This window comes from Haliotis rubra, unplaced genomic scaffold (genome assembly GCF_003918875.1).
Source record: "Haliotis rubra isolate DU_JTF1 unplaced genomic scaffold, ASM391887v1 Scf68, whole genome shotgun sequence".
NCBI classification, from domain to species: domain Eukaryota; kingdom Metazoa; phylum Mollusca; class Gastropoda; order Lepetellida; family Haliotidae; genus Haliotis; species Haliotis rubra.
In genome coordinates, this window is record NW_025767390.1 from 763,329 (window position 1) to 782,358 (window position 19,030).

The window sequence follows — 19,030 nt, forward strand, 5'->3', positions numbered from 1 at the left end:
TTTGAATATTTTGCTGTTCTATGTGAATTGATCATTTTAATATTTTTCAATTTTTTATTTTTTCCCCAATTTTTATATATTTGAGTTTTTTAATAAAAGAAATATTTTTTATTTCTTTTTCATTGATTCATTTTTTTTTCATGATCAAATGAGTGAATATTGGTATTCGATTGTTGATAGTGGAGAGTAAAACTGTAACAAAGACAGTCTAAAGCACTCCACAGTTCTCAACATGTAAATAGTTGGATCACTGTTATTGTTGTTAAATAACAGATTGAACCCCAGAAATAACTGTCACTGTAGCATTCATGAAACATGTATCCTTTTTTATTCACTTGGCACTGAATTTTTTTCAAAACCTTACCGGTTGCTGGTCAAAGAAATCTTTAATAAATAGTGTTTTTCTGTGTTTTGAAACATCATCTTGAATAATTGTGTAGAATACAAAATGGTAAGTCAAAGAGCTAACTGTATACTATACCCAGTAAAATTTGTTGTCATGACCAAATTTTGTAAACTCTTGAGACAGAAAATGAGACTAATACAAATTTTAATTTTATTCAATGTTTTTGAAATGTCAAACAGTTGCATAAATCAAGTAATTGAAAAGGAAATTTGTTCATAAACAAACTGAATTGCATCTGATGAGGCAGCTGATGTGTTGGGACCTAGCTTCGGTTGGTGTTGCATGACAATGTTATACACGTGTGGGACTTCACTGCGGGTGTCAGTGGTGTGCAGGATGGTGATGGTGCTTATGCTTACCGTTAATTGTCAAGCCAATATTTCCTGATGTGTTACAGGGATGAGAAGGCTTAACGACTGGTGAAGGAATGTTTGACAAGGTGTCATGAAAGTGTCATGATATTGTGACATGTTTGTCAGTGGGATGTGGAGTGGTAGGGTACTTAGTGGTTAAAGCGTTAGCTCATCACTCTGAAGACCTGGGTTCGATTCCCAATAGGGTACAATGTAACCGACCGCCTCCGTGGTGTAGTGGTTAGAGCGTCCGCCCGGAGTGCAGAAGGTCGCGGGTTCGATCCCCGACCGCGTCATACCAAAAGACGTTAAAATATGGTACTTGTTGGTCCCTGCCTGGCGCTCGGCATTAATGGGTACATCAAGGACTGGTCGGCTCGGAGTCAGTATAATGTGTCTGAGTGGGGTATTCATGCTTCACTGCGGCATGGTATCACAGTGGGCTAGCACTATAAAACCAGCTTAAGTCTGGGCTAGTACAAGCAGCCGCACTTACACATACACACGCATGCACGTCGTCATATGAGCGAAATATTCTCCAGCACGACGTTAAACCCAATTCCACCACCACCACCACAATGTAGCCAATTTCTGGTGTGCACAGTCATGATATTGCTGGAAAATTGCTGACAGGCATAAAATCTGACTCACTCAGTGGGATGTCAGGTAACACTCAAATACAGCCATGGAGTCTGTAGTTCCTTGATTCTGATCAGTACAGCGGGAGAAGATGCGTTATTGTGTAAATGTTATTTATGTCTTGTTTTAAGAAATCAGGAATGACACTAGCCTGCTAGTCTAACGTTGAAGTTATCCTGAGGGTTTGTAGAATTTCAGGCTTTTGGAGGTTGTCCTCAAATATTTTTACTGTTTCATCTCAGTGGGATAGCCCAGTGGTTAAAGCGTTCACTTGCCACGCCGAAAACCAGGGTTCAATTCCCCACATGGTACAATGTGGCGAGCCCATTTCTGGTGTCCCTGTGAAGATCTGGGTTAGAATTGATCTTCAGTAGCCCATGCTTGTCTTAAGAGGCGACTAACAGGGTCAGGTGGTCAGGCTCGCTGACTTGGTTGACACATGTCATCGTATCCCAATTGCGTAGATCAATGCTCATGCTGTTGGTCACTGGATTGTCTGGTCCAGACTCAATTATTTACAGACCACCACCATATAGCTGAAATATTGCTGAGTGCGGTGTAAAACTAAACTCACTCACTCACTGATCAAGATGGAGTTTAACTGAACTATTGTACTATGGTTGGAAAAAATATCTGCTCTGTGCCAAATGCAGGCACTATACAGTATACACAAGGAAGGCAATGGCCAGAACTGTTTGTGATGCAGATGGATGCAGCCGGGAGCAGATGGGAGCTGTGCAGATGGAGTAGAAATGATTAGTACATACATCACATACACCTTCACACCTATCAGACAGGTGTGCCAGCTGGCTATACATGCAGCAATCAATAATCTGTTCATGTTGGCTGTCTCCTTCACAGCACAACTTGAAAGTCAGCAAGAAATTTAAATAGAACGCTGAAAAGACAGTTTCCAGAAGCCGTGACTTTCATCAGTGACTATGGGTTTGTGGTTGTTGAAGAAACAATTAAGTGCTGTGATGGGTATCTGCTGTATCACAATATCATTTATATCTGCTTTATTGACCTGGGGAGTGTTTTAGACATAATAAGTAGTCATTATCAAGGGTCAAGGTCATCCTTAAGGTCAGAGCCTGAAGGAAGGGTGATTTGAATGAGGATTTAACTTGGTACATCATGGTACATCACAACGTCACCATGTTGCAAACTCAAACATTCATACAAACTGGCCCCCACTCTAGGAAGTTTATACTCCAATAAAGGCACGCAAGTCAATTCTTAAATGAATGATCTCTGTATAGGGTCAAGGTCGCAGGGATGATGATTCATAAAGTTTGTTTATCATTTTCGCTTAAGTGCTCTTTCTTTACAGATTAAGAATCTATACATGTAGTTGTTAAGTTTAAAAACTTGTCTATGACAAGTACTGATGATGTTATTATTCCATTTGTTGGTAATACAGTACAACCAGAAATTATTGAGAATTTAAGATTGTAATTTTTTATATTTTTTTCACTCATTACTCACGTATTAAATGTGAATTTTAGCAGAACATAACTCCAGATTCAAAGACAGGTGAACAGTTAGTATTTTGTCAAGTCACCATGGGCAGCAATGCAGGCTTCAATGCGGCGGGGCATACTACTGATCAAAGAAGTTAGAAAGTCGTGGTTCATGCTGTCCCAATATCGGACCACCTCTTCTTTCATTTCAGCAATATTTGTCAGATTTTTCTTATTGACACTTTCCTTCATAAGTCCCCAAACATTTTCTATTGGAGTTAGGTCAGGGCTATAGCTTGGCCAATCTAATAATGTCATATTTTGGGTCCGAAACCAGGCCTGTGAATGCTTTGAACGATGTTTTGGGTCGTTGTCCTGCTGGAAAATCAAAAGATTTCCATAGAACATGTGAGCAGATGGAAGTAAATGTCCTTCGAGAATATCTGTGTAGCGCTCACTGTTCATATTCCCTTCGAATACACAGATGGGCGTTTCCCCTTTACACAGATATGCCACCCCACACGTTAAATTTCGGACTGTACTTTGGGGGCTGATACAAAGGTTTTTCAGTTTGTTTGGTCCAGAATTTCAGTGTATTAGGAACCAGCCACACAGAACTTTCATCTGAGAAATCACATTGTCCCAGTTAAAATTTCTATGCTGTAAGCACCAGTTCAACCTTCGCTCCTTTTGTTCAGGTTTCATGATCGGTGATGGAATTCCTCGACTTTTCTGCCAACCCATTGCATGCTGCTCAGTTCTAATTGTCTCCTTACAGACAGCCACAGTTCCTCTATCAATCATATCCAGCCTTAAGTTTTCTAAACTCCTTCGTTTGTTTTTAGAAACAAGAATACCAAGCCGCCTCCTGTCACCGACAGTTAATTTTCTGGGCCTACCTGCGCCTCCCTGGTGCTCAGTGCCATATCCATTTGCAATATTTTTCAAAACAGGATAAACAGTGGACAAAGGGATGCCTGTTCTACTAGAAATCACTTTAGCTGATCTGATGTCCTTGTTATAATACTCTAAAATCAACTTCCTCTTCTCTAAATCATCCATACTGAGGATCACTGAAAATGTCGTCTGCTAGCAAGTAAGCAAAGGGGGATAACTCTTCACAAACTAATGGAAAAGGATTAACTGAGTTGTCTCTCTTGAATGAAACCAAGCACTTGATAGCTGGTCAAGGTTGTTTATACTAGAAATCCAATTAAACATATTCCTAAAATTCTCAATAATTTCTGGTAGTGATCCAAACAACAGTAATTTGCCCATTTAGTCATCATTCATAATGATTATGTTTGTATCGATACCTTTGAGGTGTATTTAATTGCTGAGAATCCTGGAAATCTCTATGTTTATAATTATCTTTGATTGCCTTTAGGGAGATGAAACGTTGCAAACCAAATAAGGGTTCTAGCAATAATGTCATTGTATCTAATGAAGTCTAAAAGTCATGTCAGGGCAATAAAAATATTTTGAAATGGGTTCTAGCCTGAGTGACTTGATTTGGGTCATTCAAGATTTGGTTTATAAACACACTCTTTTGTTGATAATAAATTTAGAACATAATTATAACCCTTGTTACACAGAGGGCATGGTGGGGGTAGTCTAATGGTTGAAGTGCTTGCCTGTTGCACCGAAGAGCTGGGTTTGATTCCCCCAAAGGTAAAAGGTGCAATTCCCATTTCTGGTGTACCCCCCTGAAATTGCTGGAATACTGATAAAGGTGGCATAAAACCTTACTTACTCACTCATTGCACAGAAAAAAATCTGTCCGTTTCACAGAGGACATTGGACCAAGGGGCCCATAGCCACCCCATTAAACATATTCTCTTTCAGGCCAAATCCAGTAACAAAATTACAGGAAATAAATTTAAATGCGTATACATCCATATGATTATTCAAATTATGGCATCCTAGCAGAATAGAGTGTTCCATATATGGTTATATTGACTGTTCATGCAGAAGTGTTCCTTTAACCCTTGGGCTTTGTAATGGCTGTTGTTAGAACATGCTCTGTCAGGCAGAGCAGCAAAGCTTGCAAATTATTATGTGTCGCCGATAAGAAAAGGCTACAGCACCATCTGCGGGCTGCTATCCACACCGGACACGACATTATGGATTCTAAACCACTCACATCAGCTGTTACCAGTTGATTGTTGCGAGACTTTGACAGTGTATACATTAGTACAACATTCAGCATATCACATAAGTTAGTATAATATCAACTGCAGTGTCAATTGAATGTCAGACTGTAGTATGTTATGAGAATGAACAAATAATGGCTGGCTGAGCAGATAATCTTGTCTTTTATCTTCTGCAACAAAGGCGCCTTTGTATCTATTTCATTTTGCAGAGTAATAAACTGGATATATTAATATACTGTATATGGTGTGATTATTAGTCATATGTCCTATGTCTGAAGCAGGCTGGATGTGTAAAGTGGAAATTTGTATTTTGATACAATGCTCTTTTCTTACATTTATATCGGTTAGTGAGATTGAATGTATTAAAATTAAAAAAGAAATATTTGAATTTTCAGGAAGATACAGACTAGAGTGTTTGATGCATCTGAATTGATACCTCGTAAAGATGGGAAAGATGCAATAACTCGGTGCTCCTTGTGGCAGCAAGAGTTGTATGCTCCCCAGGGAGCTGAGATTGATAATAAGATGTGCCGTTGAGATTGACATCCAATGATCGAGGGAAAAAATACCAGCGCCTTGAGCATGTACTAGTGCGTGGATATGTGCTCTATATAAATATCCAATAATAATAAATAATGAATAATACATGAATGCATCCCAGTTTTCTATTTTAGAATATATTATTAATGATAATGAAATTTATATTTTGCCAGTTGTCATTTGTGGGTTATTTTCATTAATACATCTGGAAACAGACTCTTTCAATATGATGTTTTGGAGTTGCATTTTAATTGTGTTTTTTTGTTGTTTAAATTTATTAACATAGTCTGTATGACCTTCATTGCAATTGTTTATGCTAATCAAGAGACTACATGTTCAGCGTTGTGTTTAATTTTTTCATGTGACTACATCATATATGTTTGGCTGAAGTAATTCATCTCAGTATTGTTGCATTAAAATATTTTGGACCATTGTTATTGATGCATTTTGTGTTTATGTAAAAGGCATGTAGTAATGCTCAGTGTATCAATCACTTGTTTTCATGTATTAGCTGGATAATTGTGTCTCAATACTCCCAGATGACATGGATCCATGCTCTTGGTATCAACCACTAGTTTAATGTGGTTCCAGATGGGTGGGTGTCATAGATTAATACTGATATTTTCCAAATTTACAGGAAGCTGTGTGTGTTATGGCTGATATAAATATAGCTAGATATTGGTGCAAGTCAAATTCATTCACATGGTGCTTCATGCTGGTTGCAGGTGTATATTGATACTCATGTCCAGAGCTCCCAAGGTGTCAAGGGGGCCATTCAGGCCAACATGACACAGGTGCTTTCCAGGTTCTCTGAAAAACTCTCCGATGCTGAGGAAACAGTGGTAAGTTCAACCTGTCCAAAATATAAAGTTTAAATTCATTTTCTTGCTTTATATTGTGTGATTCATAGTAATTCATCCCTTACATTAAGCAGATACTTACTGCACAAATTACAACCTCTACACCTGGTGAATGAACTGTCCAAAAAGCTGGTTGGTTGGTTTTATAGTTTTAGGGCGACGTGGGCCAGTAAGAGGCCTATTTGCGCCCATCCAAAAAGCTGTACTTGCCTGTGCAGTTGTATCCCTTACATGCACCAGAATCTTATGAGTATCTGTTCAATTCCCAGGCTTGCCATTATTGAGATCCCTGGCTTCTCTGCATCATTCGCTTGTAAAAATCTGATACCTGTATCACATCGTTTTTTTTTTCTAACTAAATTTAGCTGAGACACTGTGAACTGAAACGCTGTTCGATGCAGCGTAGACTGAACTGACATACTGGCCACTGGAAACATGCCCAAACTCCTTCTTTGTTTGTTTGTTGTTCAACACCACACACAGCCATATTCTTGCTATATGGCCGATCACATGAGTCGCCTGTTACGACAAGCAAGGGTGACTGAAGGTCAATTGTAACCCGGGGTAGAGTAGAGTAGAGTAGAGTCTTCAGCAACCCATGCTTGCCACAAAAGGCGACTATGCTTGTCGTAAGAGGTGACTAACGAGATCGGGTGGTCAGGCTCGCTGACTTGGTTGATTTACATGTCATCGGTTCCCAATTGCGTAGATCGATGCTCATGCTGTTGATCACAGGATTGTATGGTCCAGACTTGATTATTTACAGACCGCCGCCATATAGCTGGAATATTGCTGAGTGCGGCGTAAGACTAAACTCACTCACTCACTTAATTGTAACCCGAATCTTCACGGGTAAGCTCCTTCTTTAAATGCATCACACTTTTGTTCCAGGAAGAGGATGGAGATGATGTGTTGGCCGACTTCAGACCATCTGGAGGGAAGCTGAGCACGACGGAGAGTCTGATGGACGACGTGGTGTCTATTCTCAAATATCTCTGTGACAAGCTTGTCGGGCTGCAGAGGTACCCTCACTCACACTCAGAGGACTCTAACCCAATCAGTTGCTTTTGAACCTGCTTAGTGATCAGGGAACAATGAACTACATATTCCAGTTTTGATATTTGTAGCTGAATAATTTAAATGGGCAGAGGGATTTCTGGAGAATGTTTCTGTTTGGCAGCTAAGTGAAACGTGAATATGATGTAGTTGAAAACAGGCCATAACATGAATTTTGGACAACACAAAATAAGTTAAAGAAATTTAACATTTTCTTGCATGACAGGTAAGCTGTAGTAACACTCTATAACTCCCTGTTGTTTGTGTTTGACTTTGTCAATGATCCATGTGGAGATTTGTGTTGATTTTTGTTGTGGTAATTGGCTTGTCTTGAGTGGTGTTTATTCTGTGTGTCCCTGTACAGTGGCAGCCAAACAAAGCAGTCTCTCCCCCCTCCTCCTGGAGGGCATCCATGCCATCCTCAGCCAGGCCCCCCAGACCCTCCGCAACAACGACAGCTTCCAGGAACTGGTGTGGTGAGTCCTGTAATAGACTCGAGTTATCACAGGGGTGGAAATAACTTTAAAATTGCTAGTGTACTCCGGTACAGTGGCACATGCAAAATCACTTGCCCTGATAATTTTTCCACTATACCGGCCGTTTTCTTGTTGATTTTTTAAATAAACAACATAATTAACATTGGAAAGTCAACTGGACACCGGTACAGTGTGATATACAAATTTGCTTGCCCGACAGAAAAAAAACACTGGACTCGGACGTCGGGCAATGGGTTATTTCCACCCCTGTATCATGAACTGGTATGGTGAGTTCTGTTCTAGGTCAGGCCCTGAAGGCAGTTTAGCAGTTAAAGCTTCAGCTCGTCACGCTGAAGGCCCGGGTTCGATTTCCCACATGGGTACAATGTGTGAAGCCCATTTCTGGTGACCCTGCTGTGATATTGCTGGAATATTGCTCAAAGCGGCGTAAAACCATACTCACTACCTTATTTGGTTCCCAGAATCAACTCCAGGATTTATGTCCAATAATCCCATACAGGGAAATCTTGTTATTGGACAATGTAAGTTGATAGTCCAGACATTGTTGACACAATGCTCTCATGCCTGCATGCTCCTCGTCCCCAATGGACTTGTACAAATCCTGTTTCACCATACTTCACCTGCCACCATCTGATTTCAGGAAGAACCTGTGTCCCACCATCATCTCCCTGCTGGGCACCCCCAAGGCAGAGAAGAGCTCCCTCCTGCAGAAGGCTGACGAGATGGGGCGGGGCTCGGGCTGCTCTTCCTCAGCCCCCAACATTCTCAGTTCAGCAGCTAAAGTCATATACAGGTGAGTGAGTCTGTTATCGGTGGCATTGCACCTGGCCAACATCTGTAGTGTATGAAGTCATATGCAGGCAAATAGTGACAAGACAGCACCTAGCCGACATTCTCAGTGTATAAAGTCATATGTATACAGGTGAGTCTGTTATTGGTAGTATTGTACCTAGCCAACATTTTAGAAGATGAAGTCATAAGCAGGAAAGTTATTCACTATTGGTTGCATAGCACCTGCCCAGCCAACATTCTAGAAGATGAAGTCATGTGCATGCAGGAAAGTTATTCACTATTGGTTGCATAGCACCTGCCCAACCAACATTCTAGAAGATGAAGTCATGTGCATGCAGGAAAGTTATTCACTATTGGTTGCATAGCACCTGCCCAACCAACATTCTAGAAGATGAAGTCATATGCAGGAAAGTTATTCACTATTGGTTGCGCAGCACCTACCCAACCAACATTCTAGAAGATGAAGTCATATGCAGGAAAGTTATTCACTATTGGTTGCATAGCACCTGCCCAACAACCTCAGTGGAAGAGTCATAATGTACCATGGGCTATGACAATACACATTTTCAAAATCTGTTACATCGCCTGATGAGAAATGGTTTATAGATGAAAACATATCAACTAACAAGACATTAAGATGTCTTTCTCTTGCTGAAATAGTGGCCGGCGATTTGTTTTGTAAGCTCAGTCAGAAAAGGGTGTGTTACTTTTTACTTCCAGTGATGTACATGTGGCATTTAATTAGTCTAGTGTCAAGCTTAAGAAAAGCAAGATTCATGGATGTCAACTTCCTTATTGTGAATAACACAAATGTTTCGGAGTGTATGCTTGCTCCTTCATCACCTTTCACCTGATGAAGGAGCAAGCATACACTCTGAAACATCGTGTTATTCACAATAAGAAAGTTGACATCCATGAATATTGCTTTTCTTATGCATTCCACTTCTAAATGCCCTTCAAAGATAGTATCAAGCTTGTTTCGGTATGTAACACTATGATGTGTCACTCATTTTGTTCAGGAACTCATTACACACAGGGGGGCGATGGGGTAGCCTAGTGGTTAAAGCGTTTGCTCGTCATGCTGAAGACCCGGGTTCGATTCCCCACATGGGTAAAATGTGTGAAGCCCATTTCAGGTGTCCCCCACCGTGATATTGCTGAAATATTGCTAAAAGCAGTGTAAAACTAAAACTCATTACACACAGATTCCAGATACTGGAGCTCCATCCATGTCATTATCTGACTAATTCGTCACTCGCTATTGTCCACTCCCCAGTATTGCTGCGGAGCTTGTACGACTGGTGGGCAACATCGGGTCACTGCGACCCGTGCTGGAGTCCCTCTTCCACAGGATGCTGCTGTACCCCCCTCCTCAGCACAGACTCGATGCTCTCAAGGTCATGAAGGAGGTTGGTAGTTGTGATGCCATGATTACCATTATGTGTTTTCCAGAATTAGGTTACAGTCATGTTGTTGTATTGTACATGAAAGATAGATGGATGGATTCCAAGATTTCAGACTTTATTCCTTTGTTGATATTTTGTCAAACACTTATGTGTCAAACTTTGATAATGTTGAGCTTTCGGCTTTCTCTAATTGTTCCTGTTTGCCCCCTGTGTATTCATCATTTGGTCATCATTTTGCACTAGTGTCAAACCATTGATAACTAGTATTTACGTACTTCCACCTTCGACACAGTGGGGTTTGACTGTGAGTGAAAGTTTAAATGTTTTATGTCTGTGTCTCCAGTATTCAGTACATTACCATCCAGGGCCCTATTTCACAAAGTGCTACGAGAAAAGTTACGAGACCTTGGGCTTACCAGAGCTTTGTGAAACGGGGCCCTGTACAATACTTCAGTAGAGACTTGGGTCAGACCTTAAACTTGCTTTATAAAATCTGTTGACTCCAAAACATCCCTCCTCCTTCCCCCCACTCACTCACAAGTTTTCATGCACTTAAGGACCCGTGAAGATCCGAGGTAGAATAGGTCTACAGCAACCCATGTGCTTGCCATAAGAGGCAACTATGCTTGTCGTAAGAGGCGACTAACGGGATCGGATGGTCAGTTTCGCTGACTTGGTTGACACATGTCATCGGTTCCCAATTGCACAGATCGATGCTCATGCTGTTGATCACTGGATTGTCTGGTCCAGACTCGATTATTTACAGACCGCCGACATATAGCTGGGATATTGCAGAGTGTGGCGTAAAACTCACTCACTCACTCATGCACTTAAGTACAAGCACTCCCTCATGCTCATGTACTCATTCAATCACTCTTTCATATTCTAGGGAAATCTGAACTCCAGAGTTCAATAGTTTCCATGTTACTCTATTTTCCAGCTGCTAGGAGACAGTGAGAGAGTGATAGATCTGTCAGCTCCATTGGCAGAAGAAGACAACCAAGTGAAGCCATCAGGCAAGGCCACCCACTCCGATGTAGCGCTGCTCAAACTGTAAGTTGATTGTGTTAGTGATGGGACATTTAGACAAAACCCTTCAACACACATTGAAAGGTAGACTGTCTTGAATCTGTGACTGTCTGTTTTCTTTTGTGGCTCAGAGGGAGAAGCAGTTTGTCTGCACATTCAGTCAGTGGTATACAGAAGTAAACTGCTTGAAGCTGAGGGCAGTGCCCAGTGGTTAAAGCATTCATTCTCTTGCTGAACACCAGGGTTCAGTTCCCCACATGGCCCTCAGGGGTGGTGGAGTAGCAGAGTGGTTAAAGCATTCCCCTGTCACGCTGAGGACCCGGGTTCGATTCCCCACATGGGTACTATGTGTGAAGCCCATTTCTGTTGACCTCCACCATGATATTGCTGGAATATTGCAGAAAGTGGCATAAAACTAAACTCACTCACTCACTCTACACAGTGATCACAGCATTGCATTTGTTTCAGGTCCATGTGAATGTATGCATGTCAGGCTGTAGTGTAATATGTGGGGATGTTCAGGGTTGGAAATTGTACAAGCATAGTGGTTAAAGCGTTCCCCTGTCACGCTGAGGACCCGGGTTCGATTCCCCACATGGGTACAATGTGTGAAGATCATTTCTTATGTAATATACATGGATTATATGTTTTCAAGTAAATACAGTGGTTCACTAGGGACCGTTCATAATTCATGGCTAGGGGGTGTGATGATGATTTTTATGGAGAGGCGTGTACAAAGTGAATTGTACAAAGTAAGTGAACCCCTCTGCATGTCATGTTCAAAATTGCTGACCTACCCCTTGTACATGTGTACAAAATTGATGACTCTCTCTCTTGAAATTATCATCATCACCTCCTAGCCATAAATTATCAACGGTCCCTTACAAGTTTTTTATTTGCTGTAGTGTAGGTCCCCCCCTTACATGGTTACCGTGTGTTGCAGGATAGTTGACAGTGTGCAGGAGTGTATCCACTGCAATGATTCCGGTGTGTGTTTCACCAGCGTCATGTGTGTAGACCAGTTGTTGGGATCTCTGGAGAGGCTGAGTCGAGGGGAGAACCTGTCTCTGTCTGTGGCTGAAGACATCAACAAACTCTACCCCACCTTTAGTAAAGGTTTGTAGCTCTCACACTGAAAATCTCCCTGTGGCAGATTTCCCAGCAATCACTGCTGGTCATTAGTGGTTTCAAAATTATGATGTAAGATTTGTTAGGAAACATCACCACAGTCAACATAAGTTTTAGTTTAGGTCGAGCAAGTGATTATTGTGGGCAATATGCAAGCTGTTCATCATGGTATTAGATGATGATGACAACGAGGATGACGACGATGACGACGATGATGATGATGACGACGATGATGATGATGATGATGATGATGATGATGATGATGATGATGAAGAGTACCTGTTAGTTCACACATGCTTGTGACTGCGAGATATTTCTGCTTCTTCAGCTGTCTTTCAGGATCTATGTTTGAAACAATTTCCCAAATTTCAGGATTATATCTTTCACTTGTCCAACAATGAGTAAATCCGAGTATCAGCCATAGTATTATACAGACACAAATAACTGCAAATGTTGTGTAATATTCCTGCAGATTCTATAAATTTCATGTTTAAATGCACCTTCCACAGAAGTGTTTGATAAGAAGGACTCAAGCAGCTGTGATGGAGGATCAGCGGAAACTTTAGACATACCAGACAAAGAACCGGTCGTCCCGGAAACCACAGACGCTTCAGCTACCATCGAGAAACCTGATCAGGAAAAAGATGAGACTGATGTCACCAGGAGAACCAGCTCGGAGACCTCGGACGGGGTAAAGGAGTATGAGAGCGAGAGTGACCGCGAGATGGAAATCCAGGCCACCATTCAGTCCCAGTTGGAGACGCAGCTGAAGGAGGAGATGGTGAGGCGACAGAAGCTGCTGCGAGAGAGGTTCGAGAGCGTGGAGCGGCAGAATGCTCAGGAGTTTATGCAGAAGCTGCAGGGTATCCTGCCTCATCTGTTGACTCTTGGCAGCGTGTTTGAGGTGGACGAGGCGCTGCAGAAGTTCGCATCTGACTTCTGTGCAGGTAGAGTCTTTGACATTGTTAACCCTAACACATGTAAGGAGGTTGTGTTTAAAAGATGTAACATGCTTGTGTTTACATGATCTACATTCACTTTGAGATGATTTTTCACAAAATGTTCATGTAGGAAACATTTTTAACAAAAAAATATTGTGTGGAAAAATTGTTCACTACTTTTTCACAACTTACTTACTATGTGCTCCAATTTCTTTGAAACTTGTACCATCTTAAAATGTTCTATTTTTCCTTATCCTGACTCATGCTAATTGTGTTTGTCTCCTTCCTCTTGCGAATGATAGTGGAACACTTGAAATCCCTTGAAGTTTCCTTCTAAAAAAGCGGACGTAAAATCACTCACCCTTGAGTAGTCTCCCTTTCCTCCCTTTGGCGCCCTTTTTGGTCACATGACCAGCCATGTTTGTCACTCTCTCCTTCATTGCCCTTGAGGACGATTGTGAGAGCACCTGGGTCCCTATACGGCAAATATCCTTTTATATTTTCGGACCTTACATCAAAATTATTGCTGTTTATGTTTTTTAGGATTATATTCTACATTACGGTTTGAAATTTGATCTAATTTTCCGTTGTTTGATATGTTTTTTCAGTGTGTTTACATTTGATGAAAACCTGTGTTCCTTGTAGGTACCGAGTGTCTGCGGCTGACCCTCATTTATTATGTCCTAATTGCACTATTTCATGTTCTTTCAGCTCTCGCTGTAAGTTTTGTGTAAATTTAACCTCTGTTGAATTTACTAAATACCTTTTTTCCATCCATAGACGTGCTAAGGACTGGGTACGAAGGTATTCACAAGTCATGTCTAAATCAAGTGATTGCGCTGATAACCGTGTGTTAACCACTGCTGCAGACATTCATAATTCCAGTGATTTGCCGAACGTTTCTCGGGAGCAGGTCGCTGTACCAGTGGTGAACGCCGGAGGCCATAAGAGATCATTGTCTACTGAGCTGACCTCGTCGCAGATGAAGAAGGCTAAATCATCTTCTACGCAGAAGAAAAAGGCTACTATCATGAAGACTTCATCAAGTCTATGCTCAGCTCTACGCAGAAGACGAGGTCTTTCTCAGCCGAGATTGTTCCTCCGGAAGAAGCAGACGTTTATGATGATCCACCCATCCTCATACCTGAAGTCTCCATCGTCAGTAAGAACACGAAACGTGCTTCTACAGCTACATTGGCATTGTTATCAGCACAGACATTGACAGAAGACCTTCTATCAACGCAGACATCGGGACCAGAGATAGCAGCGGCATCAACTCTTCACAAGTGCAGCGAGCCTTAGATGACGTCTCTTCAGTATCAGATGCATCGTCCCTGCAGCAGTCTCTTCAGACAACGAAGAACTTCAACCCGGGACTGTTCATGCAACAGTTTACAGACCAGATGATGTCGATGATGGAACGTCGCTTCGCTCAGGAGAAGGCTGCTATGAAGACCTCTACAACGACTACTAGACTGCGTGAAGGTTCTACAGTCTCTCCACCGCATCCGGATGAAGAGGGAAGCCTGCGTGAAGGCTCACGGACACAACGATCTTCCCCATCTGAAGTGAGGAGTCTGGACACCGCTACCAACGTCAGTTGAGCCGTAGACGCTCGAGAGATTGCTGCTAAGAAGTCTCCACGCAGGAAGGAATCTAGGCATTCTCCTGAACCCCACAGACGTCGCAGATATGAGTCTTCATCTCCATCGAACTCTAAAGCCCATCAAGAACCTGTGCGAAGACACTCCTACAGAGGGGAAGCTACTTCCAGAAACCCACCTTCACGAAGACCTAGAGAATCATCTCAAGACTCTAGAAAGGATACACGATCGGATCGCGATCGCTTGCCTGCGTGAAGCTCATCATACAGATCATCCCATAGAGACTCAAGTCGTCGTGGATCCATAGAGCGAGAGATGTCCAAATCAGAGGAAGAAGGTGAAGGCATATTCTCCGATAAGGAAGTTAACTCATGGATCGCCAATGGCTTGGACTTAGCATCACCTTCTAAGGACACAGATGAGGCGTTTACCTACAAGATGTCCAACGATGATTTCGACACGCTCACCTTTCCACCGATCGACCCGATCTCTCAAGTACCAGACAACCTCGGCGGAGCTTTTGATAAAGCCACCAAGTCTCAGAATCAGCACATCCCGACGTTCAGCACCAGGAAATTCCCTCTACATAGGATGGAACCCTTCCTGAAGGCTTCAGAGGTTGATGATGACTACAAGATTATCACCAACTCCCGTCAGAGAACTTACAAGATTGAGGATAAGAAGTTAGCGCAGCTGGATACAACCACCAGACGTATCTTCTTCGGATTAGCCAGATCGAGGGCTATCAACAAAACACTCATCTCGAAGTTCAAGAACTCCTCTGCCGAAGAAGACCGGATGATATACTCCTCTCTACTAATACAGAAGAGGGACCATCAGTTTATGTCGGAGCACCTAGCATCCACATCAGCGGGCCTGACTCTCCTGAGAAGACAAGGGTTATTCAGCATGCACTTGGAGTGAACGCTTCACCAAGTCCTTATACAGAGCCCCATGGTCAGCATCTTACATCTTCGGAGGAGGAATTGAAGAAGTCGCCAGAGAAGTCTCTCACGACTCAAGGGAGGTTATGATGATTAAATCCATCAACACCTTGGCTAATGTGATGTGTCAGACGTCCCTACGCTACTCCAACAAATCCAAGTTTGCAGGAGTCCAGAGAGCCAGAGAAAAGAAGTATTCCAGCATGAAAGGAGGAAGAGGCTCCTTTCGTCGCCCAACCGGAGCTCCTAGAGGTAACCCCGGAAGAGACCGAGCACCTAGGAGTGCAAGAGAAATCAAGCGCTGAAGGCCAGGTTTGGAACGACTGGAGTCTTCCACCCCCAGCCGTTCCTGTACAACCTTCGACAGTGGGTGGACGTCTTCAACGATACTGGGAAAATTGGGGAATCCTACAAGAAGACTACGTGTCCCAGATACTACGCAGAGGGTACAAGATACAGTTGGAAGCCACCCCGCCGCTCACAAGCAACCCGATGGCCTTCAACTATGCAGCCGACCAGATAGAGAAACTGGACGACACTATCAAGACCCTACTCGACAAAGAGGCAGTAGAAGAGATAGATCAAGATTTCATCACGCCCGGGTTCTACTCCCCAAATTTCTTGGTATCGAAGAAGAATTCGAAAGAGAAATTCCGGCTCATCTACAACATGAGGAAAATCAACAGAGTATCTACGCAGACCAGCAAAATTCAAGATGATACATCTTCCTCAGATCCGACATCTCGTTCGTCAAGCAGACTACCTCGCCAGCGTAGATTTACAAGATGCGTACCTCCACATCACGATTCATCCAGACTCAAAGGAAATACCTTATATTCCTTTTTAACGGACATCACTTCCAGTGGAAGGTTCTACCGTTTGGAATATCGTCGGCTCCCTGGTTGTTTACTCGAGTGACCAAGCCCATCATCACATATCTACATCGTCGAGGTCTACGCAGTGCTTTCGACCTGGACGACGGGATTCAAGCTCATCAAGATCCCAGTCAACTCAGACTGCAACTAGACTTCACCATCAGGCTGCTCACTCAACTAGGATGGCTAGTAAATCTCGTCAAGTCGGAACTGGAGCCGAAACAAGATCTGCAATTTCTAGGAATTCGACTCATCATACCAGTGAATCTCATAGTCGTTCCAGAGGATCGTTGGGTCAAGATACAACAGATGATATCTCAAGCAATGCTCTCTCTGTTGACACTACGTGCTTGGCAAAGCATGCTCGGTCTACTCACCTCAGCTCAAGACATGACTCGCAGAGGGAGACTACAGTTGCACCCACTACAAGTATTTGTGAACGCCCACCTAGACAGCCTAGATCCGTTAATACTACCGGACAGCCTGAAACCATATCTCCTATGGTGGACTCGGAAGTCGAATGTTTGCGGAGGAACCTTTTTGACAGAGCCGGTTTGCAACACTCATCTCTACGTGGATGGGGTGCGCACTTCAACAACAAAGTGGCAGCAGGGAAGTGGTCGAGTCAGGATCAGAAGTCCCACATCAATCTGTTGGAGATGAAAGCAGTAATCAACGCTTTACAACATTTGACCAGCGTACTAAAGAACGCACGACTCATGGTACACACGGACAACTCCACAGTGGCGTTTTACATCAACAAACAAGGGTCAACAAGATCAACAAGTCTGCTACAACTCAGCTTTCTCCTGTTCAACATAGTCGACGACCTGAACATCTACATGAAGGCAGGCCACATTCAGGGAGCAAATAATGTCATAGCAGACGCCCTATCTTGTCCACTACAACCATCCCCGACGGAATGGATGTTGCATCCATAAGCATTCCAGTTCATCATACAGACTATAGGATCCCCACTAATAGACCTGTTTGCAACAAAGTTCAACAAACAGCTACCAACATTCGTCTCACCGATTCTAGATCCTCAGGCATGGGCAACAGATGCTCTAAGCATCTCATGGGAAGGACTAAACGCTTACGCGTTTCCACCTCCTGCACTGCTACCACAAGTACTACATAAACTCAAGCAGACGACTATGTTGCAACTGATTTTGGTCGCGCCCTATTGGCCAGCGAGGGTATGGTTTCCTGTCCTCATTCAAGAACTCGGAAGTCCAACCCTGAAACTACCAGAGTGGTCGAACCTACTCGTCCATCCACACACCAAGCAAACTCACGGGAACCCGACACTGTTCCAGCTACACGCGTGGAGCGTATTAAAGCTTGCCTGAAGACCAGAGGGTGCTCCGCCAGAGCAGCGAAAGCAGTTACACTAGCTCTACGTAGATCAACTTGCAACTTGTACGACGACAAGTGGCAGAGATTTGAACAGTATCCAAGAACCAACTGCCCGGTCAGCCTGACAGACAGTTCCACATCCCAGCACTATCTACAGTCATTGGGCCACAGGATATGCAGGATCTATCCTTATGCCCAGTCAGAGCACTTAAAGTCTACCTACAGAGAACTTAAACAAGGAGACAAAAATTCAAGCGCCTATTCATCCCCTTATCCACTGAGACGCCCACGGAAGACTCACGGACAATGATATCGATCTGGATGAGAGCCCTTATACTAAAGGCCTGTAAAGCAGCAGGACTTGAGCCTCCACGAGCCTCCAACCCACACGAAGTCAGAGCCCTGGCGTCAACACTTGCTCTGCATGGAAACTGCTCGATTACAACTATAATGGAGGGCTGCTTTTGGAGATCGAACACAGTGTTTGCCAACCACTACCTCAGAGACATTGCCACCGAAGACGTCTCAGGCATTCACCAGTTTGGGCCACTTGGTGTAGCACCCCCTTTTATCACGTGACTTGTGAAAACCAACGCTCTGGAGAGCAATGGCTATAAGTCCATGCACACGTCTAGGACAGACTAGCATGAGTGATAGACCCTGTACTTGTATAGGACATACTCGTACATGAAGAAGGGTCGCATCTCCACTTGATGTGCGCATCAAGAGATGTAGTTGCAATAGATAACTGATGGAATATTAGTATATCTAAAATCCACACGAAAATGTCAGAAGTTTCGGAAGAAATCTGACAAGTTTGGGTTCCCCCCCAGACTCATCAGAGAGAAGTTGAAAGAAAAGAATCTTCAACAGTGCCGTCATAAGTTCCCATGGGGGGTAATACAGGACGTAAATCTACAACCAGGGAATCCAGAACGTGGCCTGACCCACCACCGTTTCCGACGGATTCTGCAAGCATAATTAG

General features: G+C 43.0%; 1 protein-coding gene across 1 annotated transcript in view; it reads left to right on the top strand.

Annotated features, from left to right (window-relative positions):
* Positions 1 to 19,030, top strand: part of LOC124257997 (brefeldin A-inhibited guanine nucleotide-exchange protein 3-like) — a 62,879-nt gene that overhangs the window by 14,325 nt on the left and 29,524 nt on the right. Inside the window, 9 exon segments of the mRNA XM_046692074.1 lie at positions 6,280 to 6,396; positions 7,306 to 7,436; positions 7,835 to 7,859; positions 7,861 to 7,946; positions 8,608 to 8,760; positions 10,036 to 10,168; positions 11,106 to 11,218; positions 12,138 to 12,310; positions 12,832 to 13,269. Coding sequence (XP_046548030.1) covers positions 6,280 to 6,396; positions 7,306 to 7,436; positions 7,835 to 7,859; positions 7,861 to 7,946; positions 8,608 to 8,760; positions 10,036 to 10,168; positions 11,106 to 11,218; positions 12,138 to 12,310; positions 12,832 to 13,269 — 1,369 coding nt within the window.